Genomic DNA, 17,835 nt, shown 5'->3' on the forward strand with positions numbered 1-17,835 from the left:
TTGATTACAATCAAGCGCAGGCAGCAGACTCTCTTGACTTGTGTCTGGTGCCAAAAGTAGACTTCATGTACAAGCTTGGAGATGATCGCAGTTACCATGCCAACATGAACCTTCATCTCTTTGGAGGATTAGTCCGGTGTTGCCTTGGAGACAAAAAAGTCCAAAGAATCTAGGCCTTCTCATCGAATCTCATCACAAGCAACTGATTTCTTTTTGTTGCTTTTGTTGTTTGTTTTGGTGGCATTTCCAAAGGGTTCGTGACCGTGTGGTCTTACTGCATTGTTCTGTCACCTTCACGTTATCTATTGGTAAGTGCTGATAGGTGTGCTGTTCATGTAGGCCTAGTCATCTCTGAAACAAAAGCGTCCTCAGTTATCACAGTTATCAGTTATCTATAACCACTTAACTCAGCATCAAAGCATTTTACATTTAGTCTACTCACACATTTGGGCTCTCTAAAGTGATGTGGCATTAGCAATATAAATCATGTATGGCATTCAGCTGAAAAAATACCCACCAGTTGCATTATATAAACAGAGCATGTGTGGTTTTGTGATCAAAATAGTGCCTGCAGTGAGTGCTATGGGGGTGAGAGTTCCAGTAAATTGGCTGATAAAACACAGTAGTCAGAGAGCAGGGGCTTCGCTGAAGATGAATAATACCCCTTTGCCATTGAGCTATCTTGCTCGTAGAAACAGAAAGAAGCTATTTCCATTGAAGCCAAAAACCCTCGAGAGTTCAAACAGCACTCTTCACATGAAAAGACGGCACAATGCTGTCTCGAGTCACCTCGAGTAAGAATTTAATCAGATCGTGGATGCCTGTAGGCAGAAAGCACAGAGAATAGAGATGAGGCCTGGGATGTTAATTGAAGTTCACTGAAGCCTGCGGGAATCAGGGGCCAAAGATGTTATTGGCTCTGGTGTAAAAACATTAATGCATATGAAAATAATATTTAATACATGTTTACTCACAACTGCTCTGTCTCATGCAAGCCAGTGCTCTAATGTTGGTTACAAAACATTAGCTACCCAATAACAAAATTGATTAAGTAGTGATATTAGAAAGACATCATGCTCATCACAGCAGTGCATCCAAAAAAGGCAGTATAAGCTTCTTCTTTTATAAGGTGGTAAAAAAAAAATACAAATCTAAATCCTGTGCTTTTCTGTGATCAATAAATCAATGTCACACACCATTATAGCCTGTCGGTTTTAAAAGTATTTAAAAGTAACCTTCTCACACCCTCACGCATGCACACACATTACCATGGGCCTTCAACTTTGTCCCACTTGAAGCCATCCAGCCACAACATCCTAACCTCAACGGATGCCTGTGTGTCCCCAGTGTCCTCTTTTTAGAAAACCAATACATGGTTACTCTAGTATAATATTTGCCTCTACTGGAGTATGTACACATATGGAGTGTGTGTCACGGTACTGTGGATAATTTGAGTTTAGTTGTTTGTAATATTGTCTATATTTAGAAATACACAATGCTGTTGATGGTGTTTTGATAAAAATAGTTGTATGCATGTGCAACTGTCAATTCACTACAAAAAAAAACATTAAATATCAAAACACAGGACTCACAAGTTAGTGTTCTTACTTTTCACTATTGCTGTTCCATCTGCTTCCTGTTTACACTGGCACGTGCATGCCCAATGTACATGAATGGTCATGTGATGGTCATGTTTTCAGACACGTTTGTATGGACTAAGACAATGATTTCTGATATTGCGCTAAAATGCTTATCTGGACAGAGACTAAAATAAAAATGTATGTCACTGCATTGTATGTCAGGTTGATCCTGCAATTGCCCCGCCTGCACTCTTCTCTACTTCTGCCAGTGGATGCAGTGTAAGCTTCATTAAGTTTGCTCAGGACTCTTTAGGGGGAAAGGCCAATTAAGCACATGCAATGATGAAAGCCATAAATAAGCACAGTGTCTCTGGCCACATGAATAGGTTTTGAATAGATGTTGTGCAACTGGGGCCTCACAGAAGGGGAAAAGAGACTGGTGGCTCTTACACACACCACTGTGGTCAAGCTTCTACTCAATGAGGTTTGAATAGTACAAGTAAATAAAGAAAATAGAATGAAATTAATTAAATGGTAGAACTTAGTTAAGGTGTACAAATGCATTGATGTGTTGATATGAGGATGGTGACTCAAATGCATTGATGTTACAGTCTGTTTTAATCAATTACAATAATATTCAATAAATGTCTTTTCCTAGATTATTTCCTAGTACAATTTTATACTAATAAATATTTATATATTTTTATTACAAATTATTATTACAACAAGTTAAAAGTCGCCAAAATATTGCCAAATCTGGCATCGTTCTTCTGACCAAGTTCATTAAATCTGCTCTATATGTGTGTCATAATCTACCCAGATGGTGCTCATAGTATGTATGTGTATTGTATTAGTTGGTGATGTTCCATTTGTATAGACTGTAATAAAGTGTAATTGTTTGAATTACATAATAATGCCTCTTTAAACAAGATGATTAAATAAAAAATGAAAGATGAAAAATGAGACACTGAAAAAATTATACTTGCACAATATCAGCAAATACACATTCTCACAGAACTGTACTGTCTGAAGCAAAAGATTACAAACTGCAGCTTTACAGTGTAACTAGTTTGTAGTTTTTCAGCTGTGTGTTCACATGACAATGTAATATTTGGGGCCAAACTAAATTAGAGACACAGACTGGGAATGTTTTCTGTCTTTCTTTCTGAAGCAAGTGTCAGTGTAGTACAGTTTCGGTTATTCTGAATAGTTACATGAGTAGAAGATGAACTGATCTTCAAAAAGCATGTTGAAACTTTTCTACTGTGGAGTGACACCTACACAAATATGACCTTCATTAAAGTGTCATAAATAGAAAACCATTGCTGCGTCCTCAAATCCCTGTCAGAAGTCCAAAAGAACATCTACACAGGCCCAAAGCATTTATAAATAAAAATATAGAAAATGTAGCAATACTGTCTGAAAAATGTTTCAAGAACGAACAAAGCTCTGAGGAACCCCTCTCCAACTGAAGGTGGCTCAATCATGCTTTGGGCAAGTGTTGTAGCCAGTGGCATGAAGAACATTTCACTGGTAGAAGGAAGAATGGCTTTAACTAAATACCAGCACATTCTGGAGGCAAACATCGCTCTGTCTGTAAAAAGCTGAGGACAGCTTCCTTCTACTACCCCATGAGATACAAGCAGTTTAGCCATGACCATCACAGTCCCCCTCCTCAAAGGGGGTTTAACTTAGTACTTACCATGCAGGGTGCCAAGCAAGTTTGCTTTTGGCCCTTTTCATATTTTGTTGTGTTGAAACTGCACTAGACAGAAATAAAAAGTAATCTGGCTTAAAATGTACGAAAAAACCCTGATATTTATTAGATATTTTGACCAGGTGTGCCCAAACATTTGCTTGACACTGTTTAATGCATATACTTCTTATTACTGGCTTTAAATGACAAAGGAGTAGGAGTGGCTTGTTTCAGTGGTTTGTGGCTGGACTATTGGACGGTTACATTTCTGACACATTGAAATAGAAAAACAAAAAGGCAGAAAAAAAGGAAAAAATTACACCCGCGCATGTTCTACACCCACACATGGCTACACTTCTCCTCTCTTGTGTGTGTGTGTGTGTGTGTGTGAGTAGGGGTGTGTGGGTGTGTGGGTAACTGAGGGAGTAAGATAGAATCAGAGCTAGAAGTCAGGTACTGACTGACTAACAGTGCAGAGTGAGGCTGCCAACGGATGTGTGGAGTGTATGTGCACGCGTGTGTGCGCATGTGTGTGTGCATGTGTGAAATGTTCAGTTTGAGGTAAGTCTGCATGTGAACGCACTTCCTCTTTTGAACACAGATTCTGTTGTCACTTTCGGTTCTGTATTCTCTCTGTCCACCCCGATCCCTGCCCATCTGCTGCCTCTCAATGACCGTCAGTCTGTTTGGTCCTCCTTCGCTTCTCCATCTCTTTGCATGATCTTTTTACCCTGAGCAGCTTGGCTTCAAAGTATTGTCACTGTGCACCCCTTCTGTTCTCTCTCCCTCTCTCTCTCTCTCTCTCTCTCTCTTTCTCTCTCTCTCTCGCACTCTCTCTTTCTTTCTTTGGTTCTTTCTCTCTCTGTCCCTCTCTCTCGCTCTCTCTCTGTCTCTGCATTTGGCTTTGTGTGATCCCCGTCATCCACTCCCATTTGCATGAATGACGTTTTGTATTTCCTCCATCACTTGTGCAAACGGCTGAAACAAAACCAGAAGAGGAACAGGGCCTCAGGCAAAAAAGAGTGCCACACTCTCTGTTATGGTCCCCAAGTGCTCTCATCGTGCTCTTAAGCCAGTCAATGGATTCCCTTTAGCACGTGGATATAAGCAGCCAAACTTCAGCTGAAACAGCTTCTCCAGCAGGCGGACCTCTGGTGAGTAACCTGCAATTGTCTTTGTGTACTTTGTGTTCTCAGTCCTCTTAGTCACACTCTTCTTAATCTTTCGATGAGCTCTGGAGATAGGGAAGTCCTTCACAAGGGGCTGTGGTTCAAAGAAAGACAGATAGCATTTAAAAGAGATCCCCAGTGAGGGTCTGCTACTTCTGGATTCTTCTTGTTATAAGAATGTTTTTATTGTAAAATGGGGGGAATAGAAAAAAAGTGCCATACGGTCTAAATAATGATCCATGGCCTAAGAAGCATTAGTTAGAATGAATTCATATGTCAATCCTGTTAAGTACACTAATTTCGGCAGATATTAAAAAGAACAAAGCGCTCTTTGAGAAGCCATCATCCTTTCACTTTTGGAAAATTGTGGCAAGCACTGTGTGTCAAGCATAGGTGCTCCTGGCATTTTGACTGGTAAAGTAAACAGTGATTTAAGAAATGTGACAGCAAAATGGAAATATTCTCAGGACCTTAATGGAGAGGTAGACTGAAAGACAGAAAAGGAGTTCCTGCAGGTGATAGAAAGGCAAACAAACAGACAAGATCACTGCAAGATATAAGAGAGAAGACATGGTTACTCAAGCATCCTAGATGTTCTGGAGTCTTGTAGGTAGAACTATAGACAGAACTGTTTAAAGGGATTCAAAGTTTTGGTATACAAAAATTATTGTCAACTTATTGTAAGTCTTGTGGCCAATATACATTCTACACATATAAGCCTATGCAAGCTCTAAATAAAAGCCTATGGAAGTCATACTCATTAGGATGAGAATTTATTATGTAAAAGTAAAAATCTATGTTAACAGCTATATATATTTACAATGTAAAAATAGGTAACTGTCCAAAGTTAGGAAATAGTAGTTCAACCAACAGGTAAAAACAATAAGCTGTGCCAGTTTCTGCAGGATTAATAGACTGTGAGACCTCACCTTTTATTTCATTGCCTGAATTGATTACAATGATCAGAGTGAACAATTTTAACCAAATGTTTGGTCTGTCAGTCTCTGATTAGCATGTTCACAAAAATATGGACAGTTTGACTCTGTGTTAGTGATGTGATGATACAGTGTTGAGGAAACTGATAGGAGATCATTTTACAGCATTTTCTATGTCTCTTCTGTTATTCACTGATGGAGGTTTATTCAACAATACTTCAATCTGTTCTGAATTTTTCCTTTATTTTAAAGAAAAAATATTCAGTCCGTAAGTACTTGTCTATACTGTCACTTTTTTGCAACATTTTATTGCAATAAGATCTCTAATTAATTCTACCGATAAATGATTAAGTTATTTGTAATGCTATTGAAGTCCAAAGCATCACATTGTTTTTTGTTTTTTTGTAGTGTTTTCTATCAATGGTTGACAATATGTATGTGTCTTTCAAAAATCTAGTATAAATATATTTTTGCTTACTTTGTACTTACTTACCAAAACAGTGAATGTGACTTCTTTCACTGTGATAAACTGGAAGTGAACTTTTTTAATTGCTTGCACAATTTAGTGCATGTATGTAAATGAGCTAGCTGTAGTTTAAGGGGCCCCAGTACTCTTCAGTATGAGTCATAGCTATACCACACTGCCTTTGATTACATCTCTGTGTGTTTCTGCAGTATGCAAATAGAAAGGATGTGTTTTCTGCAATTGAAAGATTCTTGTTAGCCTTTTAGGTCGGCCCCTTCCTGACTCTTAGCTTCAGCACAGTTTCATTACAATTTCACACTCACAAGAGGTTTCTGGTTTTCTGCTCCTGTGCACCATAATGTCAATTATATGTCCAAATGTTTGTGGACATCCCCTTTAATGAATACATTCAGCCACTTTAAGACACAGATGTGCAAATGCACACATACAGCTTGTCTCGTCAGCTTGTAGAGAATGGCAATAAAATAGGGCTCTCTGGAACAGATAAACATGAACCTAGTGGCACCATGCCTAATGCCAGGGGTGGGCTAGAGGGGTTTAAAAATACCCGCAGCAATGCTTCGATATATAGTAGACAGTCTTTCCTGGACCGTAGAAACAGTAACTCCAGCAAACGCAGGATCAATAAAGTGTTTTAATACTCTTGATTTTGTAAGAAACAATGAATGAGCAGGTGTTCTTTTGTCCATCTGGTGTTGTTAATGCAAGCTACACTCCTTACTGTAACACACTGTATGATTAATAAGCTTTGATAAGCACATGATGTTGCATATAAGAAAACAAAAAAATGGTCTGATCCTCTGTTTTATTCAATCCCTTGAACTTTTGTATTTCTTTGTAGTGATGTTGATTCTCTATGGAATATCACACAGTCTATTACTTCTTTGGAAGCTAGTATCAAATTGCTTACATTACATTACTTGCATTCCTATTCATACAGGGGGAGGGACTCTTTGATCCATCAGAGCAGAGGCCTAATGCAAACTGTGTTTCCTTTTTGCAGGTAATTAGAAGGCTCAGTCTCCGAACATCACGAGGGCACTGTTACCATGGCAACTGGCAAGCAAGGCTTTGTGAGAGCTGCCGAGCCTCAGCATTCGGTCTCCATGCAGAGGGGGAAAGAGATGCGTGTTCAGGCCCCACTGACAGCTATGTACCTCCAACCCATGCCTGGCCTGCCAACATGCTCTCCGGCCCAGCCAGCAGCCATGCAGGACGCAGCAGTCATCCCTCTACCTCTGCCGGTGATGTGCAGCAACCAGGCTCTGCCCATTCTGACACTGCACATAGCCGGCGGAGCGGCTGTCCAACAGCAAAGGCCTGACACTCCAGTGACCTCACCCAGACCCAAGTCTGCAGGGAAGCACGTGTGCCCACACTGTGGACGGGACTGCCTGAAGCCCAGCGTGCTGGAGAAGCACCTCCGCTGCCACACTGGGGAGAGGCCTTATCCCTGCACCACTTGTGGCATCTCCTTCAAGACGCAGAGCAACCTCTACAAGCACAAGCGGACCCAAGCTCATGCTCGTCTCTCCAGTGAATCTGGAAAAGGTGCCTTCAGCAGCCAAGAGAGCACAGAGAGCTCAAGAGAAACGTGCTCGAGTCCTTCCCTGGAATTACAAAGTGAAGAGTCAGGCGACGTAAACAAGAGTGAAAGTGTCGTACCCGCTGTAACAGTGACTACATTCAGTTCAACTCAGGTTACTTTAGCAGAAGGGAAGCCAACATCTGACACAGAGTGGGCCTTACGCAAAGCGGCAGTGGTTGGACTCGTTGCTTCACCAGTGCATGGACAACAGGAGATCTTAAACTCTGCAGGCCAGAGGATACAATTAGCACCTAATGGCAAAAACGAGGCCACTTCCATACACACAAAAAGCCCAGCTGGAGATGGACGTGCTCCCCTGACTCCAAATCGCACTCCTCTTCAAAGGCAGGAGGCCCTCTTCCCCAAGCTTTCCAGAGGGAAGTCTCAAAGCTATGATAGCACAGACTCAGGCTTTAGTGAAAGCAGTGAACAGCACTTGACTTCCAGCCCTGGAGATACTTTACATGAAAGCATGGAGTCTTTGCCAGAAGCTAGCATGGAACTGCAGGAACCTGAAAGCTCCAATAAACCATCTGATGTGACCACTGATGATGCCAAAAGCAAGGTATCTGTTCAGGAGAAACAAAAGCTGGAGGAACACATCTTGAAGCTGATATCTGAAAACAGTGTGTTAGTGGATGACAAACATCTGGTCAATGTGCGGCCAAGGAAAACTGTGCTGTCAAAACAAGGCAGCATTGATCTTCCTATGCCTTACACATATAAAGACTCATTCCATTTCGAGATGAGGAGTAGCAAGCACCAAGTCTCCAGTTTGCAGACGCCAGATCGGAAAGGTAGGGTCGTGTACAGCTCTGTGCCTACCCAGCACTCTACAAACTTGGAACATGCACCATTAACGCGGAGCAGCTCTTTGCCATTTAGCGTGGGCATACAGAATAATGATAGGACTGCTTTCTCCTATCAAGGAGACAGTATTCCATTGAGCAGAAGATGTAGTGCAGGCAACATCTGCCCATTCAAGTCAGTAGATCAACATGCACCCCATCGCTCGCTGGTCAGACAGGTAGCGGTGGACTGCCTATCCATAGCAGAAGGATTATCAACAGAAAGAAGCAGTCACAGTAGTCTCAGCTCAGACGGAGACTGCGGCGACACTTCAACAGAGTCAGGTGTCAAAAGATGCCGTAGGAAAAAAGCACAGAAGTTTGCCTACAATAAATGGTACATGTACGGAGGTGGGACATTTAAGAAGCTCTACAGCACAGAGAAAGATAGCCTCCTGAAGAGTAGAAAGACTGCACCTAGCCTGGAGCAAACAGAAAGCCAGGGGATTCAAATAAGCCAACAGAGAGATAACAATTCATCTGGGTCTTTAAGCTTTATTTCCTGCTCTGCTGCATCTCTGCCCCCTGCTGTTAATGTGTTCACAGCACAGACATCCAGTCAGGTTGTTCCCTCCTATGTACTCCTGCAAAGTCCTTTGATGGAACAAACAACTGGGCAAATGCAGCATGGTTCGACCAAAAAGACAGACGATCAAAAGCCTGACTTAAACACTGAGACAACTCTCACGTCGGGCACAGAAGAAAAAAACAAAGGAACAGAAACACAATTTTCAAGAGGTCCCATCCCTTCAGAAAGAAAGAAACCAAAAACAGAGGATGATCTTTGTGCCAGAATGGAAAATACAGATTTATTGCAGAGGCAGAAATGTGTTTTAACTTCTAGAAAAATTGAGGAAAACACCAACCTACGGGATGTAATCAGCCAATCGTTACAATCAGTATGTGGTGATGTATTTCAAGCATCAAACATAAGTGCACTGGATACGGACAACAGGTTAAATATTCACAGGAAAGCCAGCTTCAGCAATCCATCTACTTCAAATCATTCACAACTCCTTTTCAAGAGGCACAGCTCTCCACTTTTTGGGACCAACGTGAGTGGGGCATCTGGGTCTCCATCTGCCTCTTCTAGCATCTCTGTTTCTCAAGCCAAGACCAGCTTCCTTCCCAAGTACCAGCTGAAGATACCATGTTCTACAGATGGAGTGTCAGATCCTTGTGTTAGTAATCATTCTTCACTGGATCAGTCTTCGCTCAGCCAGACTTTAATGCTGAGCAACCAGTCTGCCCAGCAGTGTGATCCTGGACCAAGTACATCATCTACAACACAAAATCACTTGGCAACAACAATGATGTCTTATGGACAGGAACAACAAGGTACTTCCAATACAGCATCCATAACAATGACAAAGTCTACAACACCTGTTGTATGTACAGAGCAGAATGCTAGTGAAGCCCAGACACATTATCAGCCTAATACCTACACACCGACATCAGTTATTTCAGTTACACCAACACTAGCCTCCTTAATCCCAGAGGACAAGCATGTTAACATGCCAATCCAAAATCAGTGTACTACATACACAATCCACAGCAAGGTCGGAGCTTCAACACCATCAGTTCTGAGTCAGCCTCTTCAAACGTTCACAGCCTTGGGGCAAAATCAATCTGTCGTGGTTGGCACAACGCACAGCTTGGACTCATCACTGAGTCACTCACCTACATCGACAAAACCCATCCATATTTCTGCTACAACTATGGGGTCTGCAGCACACAACAGTCCTGTAACATCTGCAGCTATCTCAAGGCAGCAACCAGGACCTACACTGGACAAGCATGCCACAGCATGTCAGAGCTCAACGGAAAGCATCCCGGTGGAAATAAGCCACACTGCCTTCCAGGGAGCCCAGTTTGAGGGCAAGATGTTATTAGTGAATGACTCACAGTCCTTGGCTCAGGACACTTTTTATGTGCGAACAGCAGACCTTCAGATAGTCATGCAACTCATTTCAGATGAGCAGTTAGCTCTGATAGAACCACAGATTGAAAAACAAGCCTTTCCAAAACTGGATGGGAGTCATTCTCTTGTCAACAAGAATCCTGAAAACTCTTTGGCAGACACAAAGCCAACAGGTGTTCCACAAGGAATACATAAACAATGTCCTGGGCATACAGGAACAAAACTGTGTATGGAACAGGGAAATGTAAACCTGAAGAAGCCAAGTGAAATTTCAGACATAACACGAATTTCAGTTGGATCAACAGATACAAACGAGACAAAGGGTACCAAATCGCTTTGTAATTTACATCCTCAAAATATTTATTTAACAGATTCTTGCCCTAAAGGAGTTATTTCAAGTTTAGGTTCAAATATAGAGCATCATGTTTTAGCTGCAATCGACCCCAGCGTAAATATGTTACAGCAACAGAGTACATTGCTAAGCCCGGAACATGTGGACAGCAATGCTTTAAAAGGCCTTAAGCTTGCGGGATGTTGTCAAGACACTACAGATAACCTAGGAGCAACAGACACATCTATAGCCTCACTCAGCAAACCTGAAACATCCACAGAGAGTCGGTCTATGTTATCAAAGGACATTGTTAAATTCTTTCCAGAAGTTCCAGAGACATCCAAAATAATGCTTGCAGGACAGCACAATTCACTTCATCCTAGAGCAGGTATTTCTAAAACTGCTCAAGGAGAGATGGTACAAACAAAAGCTGAATCATCATGTGTCTTTGAAGCACCTCTGCTCCAACCTGCCTCCTTCTCATCAACAGCATCCAACCAAGAAGAGCCACTCTCTATAGTTCAGCCAAGTCAGCCCAAATCATGTTGGTTATCTTGCACCTCTGCTGCAACTGAGAGACACATCAGCACAGAAAGTGTGTTAACCAACATGGTATGCCAGTACAAACCTCTTAATCAGAGAGGTGTGAGCAAAATGGACACCTCCAAACTGATGCATGAAGCACAGGGAAACCAAGCTTACACTCCAAGCCAAGCTTCTGTGCATTTGTCCCAGCAGCACTGCTCTACCTTGGGAACAAAAATCACGTTGAGTAACAGGGAGGAAGTCACAGCATTGGCAGCCAGCACTGATCATGTGACAAGTGCCTATTTTGAGTCAGACAAGCCAGTGTCCGAGAGTATTCAAGAGAAAAGTATCAACTGTGGAGAGGCCTCTTGTGGTTTGGACCCAGTCAATCAGGATTTATTCACAGGTAGGTTCAACTACATCATTCTTTTGTTGAAAATCATGCACTATGTGACTTAACATATAGTTAGTTTATTAGGTTACCAACCCCACTCCAGCTCATCCTAGAGGTACAGGATGGAGCTCCATCCATATATAAAATTCAGTTCCACTTCTCTATGGTCCAGTGCTGAGGATCTTTTATACCCCCCTTGTTGAAGCGTTCCATTAGCTGTGTGTGCGTGCAATTGAAGATCTGTGTCAACTCACTAATAGGTAGAGGAGTCTGGATAGGTTTGGACATAAAGTGTATTTAGTGTATTGCTGCCATGCAAAAATGTCATGTATTCATGTTTTTTCATGCTCCAAGAGGAGCTACACTGACTTCCATTAAAAATGAAGACAGTTTTCCTTAAGCTGTAAAGTTGCTATTTTGGAGATACAAGGTTTTTGGGTGACAGTGACACTTAGCTAAATAACATTACATTAAGTATAGGAATAATATGGTAGCATTATGGCAAAGCCATCAAAGCAAACATGACGATTACAACACTCATCCAAAACTTACACTGCTCCACAGCTCATTGCTAGGGGGGCTTTAAACCCCTCTAGTCCACACCTGGCATTAGGCATTGTGTCAAAAGTTTCATATTTATCTGCCCTAGAGAGTCCTGTTCTATTGGCAATACTTGAATATGATATGAATATACAGGGTCTAGACAAGCGTGTTAGAAGGGGTGTCCAGAAACATTTGCAAATATAATGTACAGTCATGCCCAAAAGTATTCATACCCCTGTCAAAGTTTGACTTAAATTTACTTTTATTTAACCAGAAATTATATTTTTGCCTGGAAATGACACAGGCATCTCCCAGGAGATAACATGATGATGTACAAGAGGCATCATTGTGGGAAAAAATATTTCTCAGCTTTTATACACATTTGAACAAAAAGTGGCATGTCCAAAATTATTCATACCCTTCTCAATAATTAATAGAAAAGCCTTTATTGGCTATTACAGCAATCAAACGCTTCCTGTAATTGCTGACCAGCTTTTTGCATGTCTCCACTGGTATTTTTGCCCATTCATCTTTAGTGATGAGCTCCAACTCTTTGAGGTTCGAGGGTCTCCTTGCCATCACCCTGATCTTTAGCTCCCTCCACAGATTCTCAATTGGATTCAAGTCAGGACTCTGGCTGGGCCACTGCAAAACATTAATGTTTTTGTCTGCTAACCATTTCTTCACCAGGTCCTTAGTGAGCTCCTTTGTCTTAGCCATGACTGTCCACAAACCAACTGCAGAGAGCTGCTGTTTTTCTCCTGTTGAGTTGATTAAAACAGCTGTTCCCAATGAATCAGGGTAATTAGGATGCTTTAAAACAGCTTGGACTATTTGGAATGGTATAGAACTTTGGATTTTCCCATATACTGTGACAGTTTTCAAAGGGTATGAATAATTTTGGACATGCCACTTTTTGTTCAAATGTGTATAAAAGCTGAGAAATACTTTTTCCCACAATGATGCCTCTTGTACATCATCGTGTTATCTCCTGGGAGATGCCTGTGTCGTTTCAAGGCAAAAATATAACTTCTGGTTAAATAAAAGTAAATTTAAGTCAAACTTTGCCAGGGGTATGAATACTTTCGGGCATGACTGTATATAGCACTCAAAGAATTCAGATCCTTAAATGGTTCTTCGTCTGGTTATTGGAGTTGTTCACATTAGTGGAAAGCCATGTGTAGATCTTTCTATGCAGATCTTTTGGTTCAATATAGCACCAAATGGTTAAACTCATTTTCAGTACCATTTAGAACCATTTTTGTTTACAGTGAAGTGTTAAATAACTGAATAGTCAACTGCAAAGAATTCTAACTTACTCTTTTGTGTTGACAAGTCTAAGGTGAATCTTGTCACCATAAGTAAAATAAACATAACTAGAGATCTCCACAAGGTGGAGACAACAGATAAAAAGTTAACTCTTCCTATTATAATGTAGCACAGGATCACAGAACATGCACAGCTTCCAGATTATAAACAGAAAAAAACCCCAAAAACTCAGGCATCTGCAGGCAATCAGTAAAGTCGACAATAACCTGTAAATAATGTGTGTTTATTGCATAACAGTTCTCTTCCGGTAATTTCACTGCTTTTGGTCTGTTATATAGCTTATAGGCTTTCTGACAACAAGACTGTTGACACTTCACACTTTCATCAGTCTATTGCTCAAATACATTACTCTAATAAGATTTATACTGGATTACACAGTGCAGTTGCATAAACATTGGCAATATCTGCTGAACCTTTCAGAAACCTCAGAGAGACTGTATGACTTCATTAGCATTAACACTGGGGTAACAAATCAAAGTCAATAAACGAAGGATTTGTACAGTTTTGGTTGTTAGCGCCAAAGGAAAAAAACTAAAGACTATGGAACTAGTCTTGAAACCAATCAGTGTGAATGTTTTTAAAAGGAAAGTCCAAGAATGCTGAAAAGCAAAATTTTGTCCAGGCGACCACCTTCTATCACAGTGACTGGTCACTGTAAATGTGTCTCTGGTACAATTTAAACATTCTTTCCCAACCTTTATTTTTCGGTTGTCCAGTTTAATAAAATCTGATACTCTCCTTCACCCAAGAATATCTGCCAAGTCTGACTGTAAAACGTTCATTTATTAACTATTTCGATATCAGTGCATTAGAAATGTTACAGCTAGACCTCAGTTCATCTATATTTTATTTAAAGATTACATTCAACAGTTTGCAGAATAAAAAAAATATGTGTACTAGTACTATATACTAACACTAATGATACGTGTATCAGAATATTTGGAAGGCACAGCCTGGTTTAAATCTCCAGATGAATCATTTAGTTTATCTAACCATTTACTTTGTCCTTTGCGTGTTTTGGTCTCTTCTTTTGCTATGTCCATAAACTGACCTGGCCTTTTCCTGATCATTCACAGTCACTTTGTCAACACCTTGTTTAAAAAAAAACATTTAATCCTTTAAAGTCCTGATAGTGTTGATTGTGCCCTGTGGCACTCCAAAGAGATTCCCTTTCAATAGGTCACAGGCCACACGAATTAGTCACAGTAACAAATATGGGAGAGGTCAGAGGTCGATCAGAAGGGCTAAGCATAAACAAAATGTCTGTCTTTCTTGATAAGCCTGCTTAGTAAAAGCATTCTTCACTCTGTGCCAAAGGATCTGAACATAAGCATCTGAGAAGGCCTTTGGCGCAAGGGCTGACCTCTGTAGTTTAGTTTTCTCAAGGGACTTTATTTTTGCAGTGGCCACATCACACTTAACTATCCTGTCCTAGGTGGCTTTGATTGATCAAATAGTTTCGGAGGAGGCCCCAGGAAGATGGTCCCCCCAAAGACCCTGTGTAGCACAGACCCAGGGGTTAGGGGGATTTTACGCCTGTCTCCATTCCAGACGACTGACATATGATCTGAAATCCGAACGCAGCCTCCTCTTAGAGCAACGTTGCACAGAGGCATGCTCAAAAGTTCAGCCAACCCAAACACGCCCTGGAGGATCTGACCAATAGTTTTTCATCAAGACAATTAAATCTATATCTGCTGCATCGTAATATATTGTCCCACATGTTAATACGTGTATAGGTATACACTGTCAAGCTGTCACAATATTTCTTCCTCATTTGTGAGTTTTTTTTTTCTCAATGAGCCACATGTTCCAGATCAGCCAGAACATCTATAGCTCACATTTGAACGTTGGGCTTCAAAGTTTTTAAAGCTAGTTTGAAACTTTATTTAGGCAACGTTAGGATAAGGAAAGGTTTGTCTGTCCATGTTGTCGTAAAATAGGTCATATTGTTTTTACCCACCCTGCTTTTTTCTCTCTGAGACAGGCAGGCAGGAGGTGTTAAAAACACCTTGTCTTAATCAGCAAGCTAATTACACCTCTACATGTCCCAGCTCTAGCCAGGTGAAAAAATTACAATTCTTGGAATTCAATCTTTGGAGCTTGCATACAATCAAATACCCCGGGGAACCTGTGGGACAAGCTGAGACCCAGCTACAGCTACAGAACTGCAAGCAGAGGAAGGCTTCTCAGCCCTCCAAAACAACTGGTATTCATTTATTGTTCTCCCCCTCAGGGCCTCGAGTGGGCGGTTCCCTCCAAAGCTCACAACTCCAGAGGGAAGCTAGGACAGGGAGCCAGGGGTGGGTCCCCCAGGAACCTGAAAGTGGAGGAGGAGATGGGGTGAGGGTGGGCAACAAATGCATGGAACAGGAGGACTGTGCCAAAGAGGATGAAAGAGAGGTGAGTCAAAGGAGAGAGGAGGTAACTGGAGGGGTAGGAACTAGACAGGTGCGATTTGCAGTTGTTTTGCAATTTAAAACAAAATGTACTGTTTTTAAAATATGTTCTTACTGTCGGAAACTGTTTTCATTAATAGGCCTACATCCTGCATTTTTCTTGTATTTCACTTTTTCATTTTTATATGACAATGTTCCAAGCTCTCCTTATCCTGTTTCTGTTACTGTGCCTTTAAGTAACAGAAACTACTGATATCTAAATGACCTCAGTTCTATTTGTCTGCCCTGTTTTGTGCCTCATTCAAAAAGCAGTCCAGGCTCAAACACCCCAAATGCCTTCAACATGATTTGACTTCTAATCTGCTGTAAGCTGAATATAAGTATATGTAAATGCGTTGGTTTGTAGCAACCTCAGAGAATATAAATCAGATTGTTATTTCAGCTTAATGTCCACATAAACTCTACATCATATGGAGTGGGGACTGAGAATGTTTTAAAACCTTGGCTACACTGTTTTCCAAGATGTTTCACTATTGGAATTATTGCAGTTTTAGAGATGATGAGGCATAGCAATTAAAGACATTATCTGCTGCTCTTACCCTAAGATAACTTAGTGGGAAAAGTCAGTTTCACGCTCAGGCATTCAATGACTCTCCATTGGTAACTTCATACAATTAGTAACTTCATATAATATCTCTGTTCCAATCAGGGGGCTACAGAAACTCATGACGGCTACCAGACAGCAACGGAACCACATTCACACGTCTCCCAGCCTGTGACTAATGCCTGTCACAATACATCATCATCGGCAGAGCTTGACACGTCTAGTGTTTCAGGCAGTGCTACAACAGCTCTCTGTGGAGCAACTAGCCTTTCACACGACTCTACACATGTTGGTCAAAGGGCGGGCACTCATCCTGACAACTCAGAACAAGTTAAACAGAGCGACTGTGCAGAAACTCCAAAGCTAATTGACCAGAGTGAGGTAAATGTGATGGAAAGAGTTCCACTTGAATGTCAAGAGAGGTTTACATTATTATCCTCAGTGCCCAGTGTGTCAGGTGCTGCAAGACATCTTCAGTCAACATGTGGACATCTCTTGGCTCACCCTCTCTTGGTAAATGCCATTCAGAAGGAGGTCCAGAAAGAGACACAGGCGAAGAACTCTGCAACCCTACTAAGTCATGCAAACGCCTCACAAATGCAGGGGCCACTGTCAGAAAACAAAAGCGATAAACCCTTCATGACATCGACACCTTGTAATGCTGACTCCAATCAAACAATAAATACCACCCTGACACAAAACAATCTCCCATGTCCAAAGCGAACTAACAGTAATGCCATGCATTCTTATCAACCATGTGCATCTACTGCACACCATACTCCTATAGAGCCTAATGCACCACAGTGCCATTCAGGTGGAAGCTACTTGGAAGGAGAGGAAAGTTCCAGTAGCAGTGATGATGAGGGAAAACTAGTTATTGAGCTTGAGTAAAAGCACACACAGATGCCAATACCCATAAAATATTTTGCTTTGCTAATGTGCCTTTGACTGTCTCTTTGTCGTTCACTTGTAAAAGTTCAGTATAATTACTCTCCGAAAGTCCTCACGCTATCACTCACTTATAGATGCACCTGCACAATGAATCACGCCACGTTGAGCACCATAAGGTACTTCACCCACACTGCACCTGGGTGGATGTGGTTTACAGCAGCCACACAGGAATGCGTTAAGCTCCGGTGTGTGATTAAGACTTACTCAACCACCGAAAACAGGAAATAAATGTATGAAACTGCATTCCCACAGACACATTGGTACACTAAGGATGGTAGGAATGTGAAGATTCAACAGACAGGCACCTTCTGGCAATGACACTGAAAACACATACTCATCACTGTCTCTTATTGGCCTTTGCTGTCACTTGCTTTGTTTAACAGCTGCTGCTGAGTACTAATTTGTTACAAATGAATGTCTGAAAAATGTCTTTGCTGATCACTCGACCAGTAAAGATTAATGCTTCTACAGTGATTCTTAACTAATTTGATTTCCCATCTGTTGCCAAATAAAATGCACTGTACCTGCTCAA

General features: G+C 41.3%; 1 protein-coding gene across 3 annotated transcripts; it reads left to right on the plus strand.

The window, feature by feature from the left end:
• Positions 1–3,634: 3,634 nt before the first annotated feature.
• Positions 3,635–17,835, plus strand: znf831 (zinc finger protein 831). 3 transcript variants are annotated; one of them, XM_072665819.1, is made up of 5 exons: positions 3,635–4,430; positions 6,871–9,641; positions 11,046–11,489; positions 15,586–15,752; positions 16,458–17,835. In XM_072665819.1, exons 2-5 carry the CDS (start codon positions 6,917–6,919, stop codon positions 17,241–17,243), a joined length of 4,122 nt encoding a protein of 1,373 aa, XP_072521920.1. In that variant the 5' UTR covers positions 3,635–4,430; positions 6,871–6,916; the 3' UTR covers positions 17,244–17,835. The 3 variants fall into 3 exon arrangements, with proteins under 3 accessions (XP_072521920.1, XP_072521919.1, XP_072521918.1); XM_072665818.1 differs by having other exon boundaries at positions 3,636–3,837; positions 4,270–4,430; positions 6,871–11,489; XM_072665817.1 differs by having other exon boundaries at positions 3,636–4,430; positions 6,871–11,489.

The sequence above is a fragment of the Salminus brasiliensis genome, chromosome 21 (genome assembly GCF_030463535.1).
Source record: "Salminus brasiliensis chromosome 21, fSalBra1.hap2, whole genome shotgun sequence".
NCBI classification, from domain to species: domain Eukaryota; kingdom Metazoa; phylum Chordata; class Actinopteri; order Characiformes; family Bryconidae; genus Salminus; species Salminus brasiliensis.

Coding starts and splice junctions, on each gene's coding strand:
- znf831 (XM_072665817.1), top strand. CDS start 6,917: ATGGCAACTGGCAAGCAAGGCTTTGTGAGAGCTGCCGAGCCTCAGCAT. Junction 11,490..15,585: donor CAATCAGGATTTATTCACAG/GTAGGTTCAACT, acceptor TCTCCCCCTCAG/GGCCTCGAGTGGGCGGTTCC. Junction 15,753..16,457: donor CCAAAGAGGATGAAAGAGAG/GTGAGTCAAAGG, acceptor TGTTCCAATCAG/GGGGCTACAGAAACTCATGA.